This window comes from Humulus lupulus, chromosome X, assembly GCF_963169125.1.
Source record: "Humulus lupulus chromosome X, drHumLupu1.1, whole genome shotgun sequence".
NCBI lineage: Eukaryota > Viridiplantae > Streptophyta > Magnoliopsida > Rosales > Cannabaceae > Humulus > Humulus lupulus.
The window spans coordinates 26,538,765-26,549,603 of record NC_084802.1 but is presented as its reverse complement, the minus strand read 5'-3'; the positions used below and the strand labels follow the sequence as shown (position 1 = coordinate 26,549,603).

General features: G+C 32.6%; 1 protein-coding gene and 1 pseudogene across 2 annotated transcripts; both read right to left on the bottom strand.

The window, feature by feature from the left end:
* Positions 1–3,798: 3,798 nt before the first annotated feature.
* LOC133803525 (uncharacterized) lies at positions 3,799–9,534 on the bottom strand. Of its 2 annotated transcripts, XM_062241608.1 has the most exons (7): positions 9,376–9,528; positions 6,328–6,389; positions 6,087–6,235; positions 5,956–6,005; positions 5,774–5,879; positions 5,644–5,702; positions 3,799–4,317 (listed from the first exon to the last, which is right to left on the bottom strand). In XM_062241608.1, the coding sequence occupies exons 3-7, from the start codon at positions 6,183–6,185 to the stop codon at positions 4,269–4,271; spliced, it is 363 nt and encodes a 120-aa protein (XP_062097592.1). In that variant the 5' UTR covers positions 6,186–6,235; positions 6,328–6,389; positions 9,376–9,528; the 3' UTR covers positions 3,799–4,268. The 2 variants fall into 2 exon arrangements, with proteins under 2 accessions (XP_062097592.1, XP_062097591.1); XM_062241607.1 differs by lacking the exon at positions 6,328–6,389 and having other exon boundaries at positions 9,376–9,534.
* Positions 6,934–9,331, bottom strand: LOC133803524 (putative pentatricopeptide repeat-containing protein At5g09950; annotated as a pseudogene).
* Positions 9,535–10,839: the final 1,305 nt, after the last annotated feature.

Sequence of the window (10,839 nt, the reverse complement as noted above, 5' to 3'; positions counted from 1 at the left end):
TGAGTTGGATAATGGGAATTGATGGAAGTTTTTGGCAAGGGTTGCTTGGGTTATGATGCCTAGAACTTGTGTATATGGTTTTTGGGTTCAATTGGGAGTTTGAATGAGGTTTGGAAGCTTGTTTTTCAGGTTGGGAATGGAAGAATCATAGGAGGGAAAAACTAGGGCAGTTCTGCCTGGTCCTAGTGCTACAGCGCCCAAAGGATGGCGCTATAGCGCTAGCCAGGCAAAACTCCCCTAGTTGTAGCGCTGGGGCGCTAGGGGGGCAGTGCTGTAGCGCTACCCTGTTGTTTCAAGTTTCTATTTTAGGCACTTTTGAGGGTTTTTGGCTCGGGGTTTCAATTCCTAAGGCTTGGGATCGAATCTACTCACCGTTTGGGTACAATTCAGGGTCCCGGGAGTGAGGTTTAGGTCAAGAACCTTTTATGGTTGATTTTCATTAATGGAGGTTATATTTGGTTATGACTAGGTGACCGCTAAGGAATCAAAGGAATCGATTGTTCTCAAGGGTCATTCTTGTATTAATTCTCGCTCGAACCAGAGGTAAAAAAACTGCACCCCATATGTGACATGCATGGGTTTTGATGTAGCATATTGAATGCTCTATTTGTATATCTGGAATGCATATCAAATGCTTGGCAATTTGCTATCTGTGAATGGTACTGACTTATTGGTCAGAATCGGCAATGGTGTTAGTATTAACTTTGAAGCTGTGACTCATTAGTCAAGTTCGGCAGTAGTATTGAGCACTGGTCGTATGGTATTGGCTTATGAGTCAAGAATTGTATTATCGTGTTTAACGCAAGCCAAAAGGATTAGATCAAATCTACATAAGCATTATTATCGAAAGTATGAAATGCTTGACCGACCTTAAGTTCGATGAAAACCAAAAGCGCTTGTCTAGTCTAAATGCTAGTTATTTAGATCCAAAGCCAAAAGGCTAAGGTAACCTACACGTCACATGGCTAGGAGGGTATGGGACCTCCGAGATAGACGTATTAGTCATCTAACCGAGATAGACTTATCAGTCATCTGACTGAGATAGACTTATCAGTCATCTATTTAGAAAGTGACTTATTAGTCAACTATTCAAAGAGAGACTTATTAGTCGTTTGCCTCAGAGAGACTTATTAGTCATCTACCTCAGAGCGGGAGACTTATTAGTCATCTACTCAGAGTGCAGGACTTCACAAACATTTATTTGTACCTACTTGCTTGCATGAGTAGGGTTATTACTGCTAGGCATGCATGTTGGGACTTAGTAACATGTTATTACTTGTTCATGAGCATATTGAGTTTTCTTTCTGAGCTTCGGCTCATGGGTGCTATGTGGTGCAGGTAAAGGCAAAAGAAAGTTGGACCATCCTTGAGTTTGAGAGCTTAGGTGACAACGTGTACATATGCAGCTGCTCGACCGCCACAGCCGAGGGTTGAAAGAGGAACTAGGGTTAAACCATATTTTGCCACTTAGGTTGGCTAGTAGTAAATATTTTGTTGTAATTAACATTTAAATTATATTTTTGGGATCCCAATGTATACAGTAAACGTTTTAGTGAAACGTTGTATCTTAACCAAAAAATTTAACCCTAAACTGGTAATCATACTTAGTTTCACGATTATGGCCAAATGACTCGATTAGCGAGTTTAGCACTGTTTAAAATGCACATCGTAACGGTCCCTGGAGTTTAGGGCATTACAATGTATAAAGATAATAATAATTTTCCCAAGGAAATAGTTTGGTATTTGAAGGAATATGGAAATGATGAATACAAAATTTAACCCTATGTTTGGTAGAGGAGAAAAATGGGAGGAAAAAAAAATTTGGAGAGAAGAATAAAAAATATTTGCTTGGTTGGAAAGAAAAGTGAGTGGAAAAGAAAAATGAGTGGTCCTACCAATTTCTTTCTCTCCAATTTTAGAGAAGAAAGTGAGGATAAATGATTTTATAATATCCATAAGTATAACTATTTATTTACCTTTGTATTCAATTCCAAATAATTGATATAAAATTATAATTATACTTTTATCTCTATTTTCTTTCCACCCTTTATGCCAAGTAGCATAAGAGAAACATGATTTCTTTTCTGTCTCCTCTATTTTCTATCCTTTTCTATCATTCATTATTTTTCTTTTCACTTATTAATGGAAAATTATTGTATATTACTCATGGCTAAATATATATATTTAAATATTTTGGATGATGTTTATCTGATTATATTTTTTTCTATTATCTTTTTATATTTTGAAGGATTAATTTTGTTAGATTAAAACAGAGGCCTCATCCTATTATTTCTTCTCTCCCTTTCACTTTTCCCTCTTGCAAAACAATGAATTTTTACTCCCCTCACACCCTTCTCCCTCTTGCTTCCTTTATTTTTCTAAAAATTCCTCTTATCAAACATAGTATTAAGATTACGAGTAATTAGTGAAAATAGATTATTTTTTGAAATTATTTTGCTTTAGTCTAGTTCTTATATTTTTTTTGTAAAATGACCTCTGTCTAAAATTTTGACCTGCTATCTAAAAATTTTGACCAGCTGTCTGGAGCATCAGAGACAATTTTGTAAAAAATTATCAAAACTAAGTCAAAGTACAAAATAACTTCAAAAAATATGTTATTTTGCCAAGATACCCTAAAATTATATAACTTTACCCTTTTAATAATCAAATTTTATAAAATTTATACTCATTATTTTAGTCTTTACTATAAATTTATTTATTTAATTTTAACTTTTACTTTTACTGAAGAATTAAAAGTATAACACGATAATGTCGCCTCAAACTATGTTCTTCATGTTGCCCTAGCAAGCATCACAAAACAAAAGCTGAGAAATAAAAAAATTTATCATTCTATAAGTAGTGATACATTAGCTAGTATTTAAGTATGATTTCTTTTGTTTTTTTTTTTACAATTATTGTAAATATATATCTTGTGTTTTTTTATATATATTTTTACGATACCATTTATATGTAAAAGATGTGTAGTAGATATATAATAACTGATTAATATATGTTCAACATATTTTTTTAATTAAAAAATTAGATTTTTGTGATCGAACATTGCTATAACGCACCAATACCCTAAAAGATGTCATATATGGTGAGATTTAATATCGAATCCCACATACTTTCTAAACTAATTGAAATATGTAAGACTCGATATTCATATGCACTAATTAGGGCTGAGCATAAAATCCGAAAAACGAAAAGACCGTGTACACCGACCTGCCGAATACCGAAAAAACTAAAACCATTTAAACCGAAAAAACCGCCGACGGTGCAAACCGCCACTGTTCGGTCGGTTTGGAAATTTTGGATGAACCGACCAATAAAACCAAAACCGACCGAACACAATAAAATAATAATATAATATAATATAATTATTAATTATTAAAAATTTTAATAAAAAAAAAAAAAAAAACTTAGGGTACTTGTAAATGTAATTATGTTCTATATATTTATGTTTTAAAAACACACAAAAATGATTCTAACAATCCAAAAATTTTAATTTTTTAACTAAAACTTTCAAAAAAAAAAAAACAATAATCAATTCGGTTTGGTCGGTTTAACTGACCAAACCGCGGTCTAAAACGGTCCATTTTTTTTTAAAACTGGTTTGGTTCGGTTGGTTTTTGGATTGCACCAATCCGAACCGAAAACCGAATTCTAGATTTTTTGTTGTGAAAAAACCGCCCAAACCGACCGATGCTCACAGTATGTCACATTCTAGACATTTCTCTTTGTAATAAGATAATGTGTTTTTTTATATATAAAAACAAAGGGAAAAAGACGCTCAAAAACCAGAAAATAGAAAAATATATATATAATCATTTTTAAAAAGAAAAAATATATATTAGCACTATTCATGTTACACAAATACAACACAGCTGTGCTAACGTTAAGATTTAGTGCAAATACAAAATATTTCTTCCTCTGAAAACAACCCATTTAAAACTTTCATTCCAGATAACATAAAATATAGAAGCCTAAAGCTAAGAAAAAATGGCATATCATTGTAGAAAGGTACATTTTACTATTACAACAATCAAAGTCCAAAGGTGGACTTAGTGATCATCATATGCTCAAACTGATTTGATTTGCAGCACCATCTAATATTTTTCCACAAATAAAAACAACTCTGAAACACCAACAGGATGAGATCAAAATCCCCACACATCCTTTGTTTCACATTTCTTCCTCCTTACAAATTTACAAACACCTGGTGATCTTGTTTCACAGCAACCCAATGCAGCCCTGATGGTCATTCATTACTCAAACGAACTCTTTAAACCCTCAAGACTCTCTCCCAACGATAGCCTGTAATGCAACTTATGTACTTGAGTAAAGTAGATATAATGACAAAGTCACACAAACACAAAAAGGAAGAACAAAGGCAATGTCGAATTCCATTGTATGACTATGTAATTGGATATAATTATTGGATACTTGATCTTTAAGGTTAAGTTTGGATAATAAGACTGGATAGGATTGGATTAAAAATTACCAGAAAAAAAAAATATAGAAGAATTAATGAGTTGATCATTTGCCAACACTAATTTAGAAGAAAATAGATTGGATGCAACATAGAAATTTTTTTATTACCAAGAAAATGCATAGAGATGGAGATTGAATAGGATAAAATTATCCCAAGCTTTTTGATGGGATTAAGTTAACCCAAACTAGAGGATTATTTAGATTGTTGGATTAATTTTTTCAGCTTCCTTCTCTACTTTGATTACAAAATTACTTTGTAAAAATTATCCAATCCAATCCAACAAACAAAACGAGGCCTTAGAGTTTATGAATTGATGACTAAAGAAGAATACTAGGTTAAAAACTATGTTCATAAGAAACTCACACCCTCAATGTTTATTTTGTACACTTCACAGACATTTTCTTTTCTGGTCATTATTCGGAAAACAAATTCATAAATTGAAAGCAGATATTAAAAGAAAAAAGAAATGCATCAACATCAACCTATAAGATTTTCCCTCAATACTTTCCCTTGATACCAAAACTTTCTTGTGATATTTCTACTAGTTACAGTCACAGCCACCCAAAAATGAAAAATGCTAAGCAGTGCACTGAATACCATATAATTAAGCAGCTGTGATACTAAGAGATCTCTTCTAACTAACCAAAGAATTTTAAAATGAAAGAAAGGAGTTGTCAGCATAGTAACTGCCAGGTTGGGATGATCTACTTGAGGGAAGAACATAGCATAGTCTTATTACTGAGGTGGTTGCAAGATGCAATGGAAACACAATTTTAACGGGGTTTTGTCCAAGCTTATGCTCGTTTAAGAATGTAGATGTTGGTTTTTGTGATAGCAATGGTGTGGTGTTAGGGGTTTTGACTCAAGGAATTGTTATGGGATATTTATAGAGCCTTGTCAAAAAAAGTGATCCTCCAGACTCAAAAATATTTTCAGTTTTAGCAAGAAGTTTTACCATGTGACTATTCCCAAATTTCGGATGGGAAAGTTGTTGTCTGCTTAATATTGAGACTTGCGAGTATGAGGTTTTTCAAGTTGACAGTAAACAGCAGTGTTTTGAAAAATAAACAGTAAACAGTAGTTGAAAAAGAAAAGGTGGGATTTTTAATATACATACAAATAAGATTGAAAGAATGAAAGTTACATACTTGTGCATACAGTACTTGTACTCTTGTCCCCTAATAAGATCCTTTTCTCCTTCTTCGAGCTAGAATGAGAAAAGAAATTAGTAAGAATGTTGTGAAATTGAATTCCAAGTCCAAATGTAACAAGTTTTACCGGATCAGGCTGGTATATGATTTGATAACAAGTAGGAGAAAGGCATTTCAAAACACAATTTTCCTTTGCTATCATGGAAGACTTGCACTGCCAACCCCATAATCCACTGTTTCACTCCAAACCATCAAAATCAAAATTCAAAATTTACAAAAGCAAAGTTAAAAAGTAAGAAAAAAGTAGACCTCTCAATGTCCTCGTAGCATTGATTCTTCTTCTGCCTCATCTCAATATCCTAAGAAAAACACCACCCAAAAGTATTGACCACAAATTCAAATCCATTCTTAAATTCATTAAAGAAGACATAAAAACATACAGTTATGGGACGACGAGATTTGGCAATGGTGGAGGAGGGCATGATGAATGAGAATATTAAGAATAAAGCCAAAACAATGAACCCCTTTTCCGTCGCCATTCCCACTAGAATTGAGAGTTTCTTTCGCCAAGAAGAGAAGACAATACTTACTGCATCAAATTAAGAGAACTAATAAATAAAAATGACTTTACCGTTGACATTCAATTACAATAATTAACAAATAAAAGTGAAAAAAAAGTACCATTATCTATCTATTGTTTCTGCATATTGATGTGAAATAGAGGGGACCATGATCAAATTATACTACAAGACAACGCAGTAAAGCACTTGTTAAAACCATCCTTACAGTTAAAGACAATAATGAACACACAATGATGCCCATCAAACATAGGGAAAGCTGACAGAAGTTAAGAACTAATTTGAATAAAAAATAATCAGAAGGAACTAATGATGAACACAAGGAAGAAAAAAGGTTGCGGAGTAAATTAGCAAATAGACCACCATTGGACACAGAAACCCATACAAATCTCAGCTCCAGAACAATTACTCATATCCTCTTCTCTCCTGGTTCATGAGTGCAGAAAAATAATTACTAACTACAATAATGCAACACAAACTTAATATAAGTCAAAATCACTGCTTATACAATTTCCACACACTGCATCATCAGCCACCGACATATCCCAGATGCCACCCCAATAACAACCTTTTTCAGTCAACAAAAAGAAACTACCAAAAAATAATTATCTGTAAATCTATGAAGCCCTCATCCATACTCCTTTTAACACCTAAAAATTCCCATATTATCAACCATACAAATGTAATGATCATATAGTTCTAACCTGTTTAATAAACAATTATTACCACATGAACTTCTACTGTCACTAAATAATCAGCAATCTCCATATGAACACTGGCCATCATTGAAATGATGAATCCTATTTGAATCTAGCAATACTATTTTCTAACCAATAATCTTAATATAGTTCTGAAGGCAGAGTGGCAATCACCACACACTCGGGGATTTTTTCATAATACTAATAGGCAACTCTGACTTGCTAGTGAGAACAAAAGCAACCCCTTGCTTCTCACAATGATATCTCAAAATTTATTCCTTTCTCCCTATGGATGCAATTTGACCCCAGAGACAAAAACAAGGACCCCATCCTTCATTGTCATCCAACTGCACCCAGCTTCCTTCTTCACCGATGCCTTCCTCGTTGCCATTCTAGCCTTTGCCACATCCTCCCACTTTTTCCCAGATGCATACGAGTTAGCAAGAAGCACATAATTCACACCATTTTGCAGCTCTGAATCCAAAAGAATATCTGCAGCTCTGTGTTTTAGCCATTAGCTCTATAGCAAGCCCCTAAAATTGTCCTCCAAATAAGAACATTAGGCTTGAAAGGCATTTTATTTATGAAGCCCTCTATCTTATAATGTTCAGATGCCAGCCCAAGAAGATCAACCATACATGAATAGTTAGTGCTCCATCTTTAGGGCCAAACCATAAACTTCACTCATGGATTGAAGATGTCTAAACCCTTCATCCACCAGCCATACATGGCTATAAGCTGATAATACCCCCACAAATGTGACATGCTCTGGAATCTGGTGGTAACTGATCAGAGTGAGCATACCCTGATATCATGGAATTCCAAGAATACACATTTCTCATAGGCCTCAATTCAAAAAAATCTCGAGGCATAATCAATTCTTCGGCATTTTGAACACATGCCGACAATCGCAATTCCAACTATGACATCAGATTCTAAACAAGCTCTTACACCACTAGCATGAACTTCCATGCCACGTTATAATGTTCAACAGAGGACACACACTGAGGACAGTGGCAAAGGTAGAAGAGCCCAATCTTTGACCTTTCAGCATCATTGACCACACTATATCTATGGCTTTAGCCCTTAGGCAAGAGCTCATTGTGTATGTATCCAGATATCATGGAATTCCATCTTACTTCATCGAGGGGGTGACATTCTAGAGAAAATTTTCTCAGTCATCTATCTCCCCACACTTCCCATAGCAAGCCAAAAACTGCATTCTAAATAGCACAGTCATTTGCAAAGGAGCATTTTAGTACTGCAGCATGAATCTGCTGAAGAGGCTCACTAAGTGAAAGAGATGAAATCGCTCCAAGAATGTTTATAGAAGCTACTCTATTTAGTGTCCATCCAGCTCGCATCATGATTCATGTCCGTGAAATACTTTACAGCTTCTAAAAATAAGACCTCAGAATCAGCGAAAGCACCAATTATAGAATTCCATGATATTTGATCATACTCTGGCACTAAGACAAAAGAAGAGCAATTGGAAATGAAATATCCAGATAAATTCCTAATTTGAGTGCTTCACAATGTAGTTCTTGACCAAGCATGATCCATCCTAAACTTGCACACAAACTCAAAGCACTGATTAATGCAAAAGGTGAAGGAATCAATCCAAGTCTTCTTATATCACACAAATTCATTGCTACATCTTCAACCAGAAATCATGGTGTTCCACAAGACTAAATCTTTGTCGACCATGTATTTGAAAACTGAGTAAGCATCAGCAATAGCCCCACATTTCTCATACATGTTAAAAAAGGCCCATTTCCTATTGCAATCTCGAAGTGCGCTACCAAAATCAATGATGGGGTAAAATCTAGTAGAAATCATCCTTCTGAAATGCAAACATGCCTCATTCAGCATGCCATTCTTAGAATAGCCCGCAATCAAGCTAGCCCACTTAACGAAGTTCCTCTCAGGCATTTCATCAAACAACTGAAGTGCCCAAAACAAATTACTGATCCTAACATAGATATTGATTAGGGTGTTGTACAAAAATAAATCAGAAGTAAACCCATTTTGAGAATTCGCAAATGAAAGGTCTTAGCGCCGTCGAAGGTACACGAATTCCAGAATTGAGTAGCGAGAAGTTGACTCTTTTCTTTTCACATGAGCATTGAGTGGTGAGAAATTTCATAATTTTGAGAAAGGGGCGGTTGGGATGAGTGATTCTGAATGGGGAGAGATCAATGGAAAGGAGTGGAGAAGCAGGGTTTTGAGATTTGAAGAAGAAAGAGTTACAGTATGATTTTAACAAATAGACAAAATTTTCTCTAATATTCATTATAATCAATACATTTATCTCTAATATGCATTATAATATATCGGATAGTGAAAGATAGATAGATAATCCAACAACCAATATAAACAAGCAATCCCCCATATCAAATAGAGACATTATAACCGAAATTAAAATGGGGAGAAATAAAAATGGATCAAAATACCTTTATCCAACAAATTTAGGTCTTCTAGTTGCTACTATTCAGGGAACTTGTCCTGATGCATTGACTGTGTGATGCTTTACAAGTCGTAGAACAAGAACATATCAAATCTCGGTCAGGTAAGAAATGTAATTGGTCAAATTTCATATATTGAGCTGCTTTGCTTTCATAAAAAAGCTATGTAATTTTAAGTAGTAAAAAAATGTTCACCTTGCTTTTTAATTATTTTTCTAAAAAAAAAAAGCCCTAAGTATTAATATTATTAATAATTTATAAAATTAACTAATAAAATCTAAAATTAAATAAAGAAAAAAACAAAACAAAGCAAAAGGCTAAATTTAACTAAATACGATCAAAACTTGAGGGTAATTATGCTAAAACGCACCTACATAGTTTAATCATGCTTTGAAACTAATTAATTAACATTTTGTTTTTTTTCTTAAAATTTGGGATTTTTTTTTCTAATTTTTCACTACTAATTACTGATATTACTAGTTTTTTTGTTCTGGTTTAATAGTTGACTACTAATTTTGCTAGGTTTTAGTTTTGAGAAATTACAGTAAATAGCCAAAAGCAATGTCATCAAGAAGCTAATTGTAGATAAGTGATTATTTTATATTGTTGATTACCTAAATTGCTAAGTCTTTTATTTACATCTCATTAAAGTGATACTCATAACAAATGACATCTCTTTTTTATGATGATAATTAATAAATGTTCTTTATTTTGAAGTTAGAGAAAAATAATATTTTTTTCAAATTTTTAATTTTATTATATATTTATTTTTCTATTTTCTATAATTTTTTATTCATTTAGAAATGTATGTCTTTAATATAGTAGTATATGTATGTTAGTTTTGTTCAATTAGTTTTTATTTTAAAGTTATATTGATTTTTTTTGTTTTTTATGGATTGTTGGTATATTATTTTCCAACTAGTGTATATGTTTTTTGTGGTATGGTATATCATTTTTTCGATGATATTTAGTTTCTATCTTGTTATATATAATTATAGTATATAATTTTGTATCATGATATATACATTTTCATGGTAGTATATGTATATCAGTTTTGTTCAATTAGTTTTTATTTTAAAGTTATACTGATTTTTTTAGTTTTTTATGGGTTGTTGATATATTATTTTCTAACTAGTGTATATGTTTTTTGTGGTATATATCATTTTTTTTATGATATTTAATTTCTATATTGTTATATATAATGATAGCATATAATTTTATATCATGGTATATACATTTTAATGGTAATAGATGTATATTAGTTTTGTTCAATTAGTTTTTATTTTAATGTTATATTAATTTTTTTTTCATTTTTTATGGGTTGTTGGTATATTATTTTCCAACTAGTATGTTTTTTGTGGTATGGTATATTATTTTTTTTTCGATGATATTTAGTTTCTATCTTGTTATACATAATGATAGTATATAATTTTGTATGGTATATACATTTTA

What these genes read in the sequence shown, in the direction of transcription:
- LOC133803525 (XM_062241607.1), bottom strand. Translation starts at nt 6,185, where the DNA reads ATGGCGACGGAAAAGGGGTTCATTGTTTTGGCTTTATTCTTAATATTC. An exon ending in AATCTCGTCGTCCCATAACT is followed by an intron (nt 6,006 to 6,086) that starts GTATGTTTTTAT and finishes TGTTTTTCTTAG; the next exon opens with GATATTGAGATGAGGCAGAA. An exon ending in TCATATACCAGCCTGATCCG is followed by an intron (nt 5,703 to 5,773) that starts GTAAAACTTGTT and finishes TTCTCATTCTAG; the next exon opens with CTCGAAGAAGGAGAAAAGGA.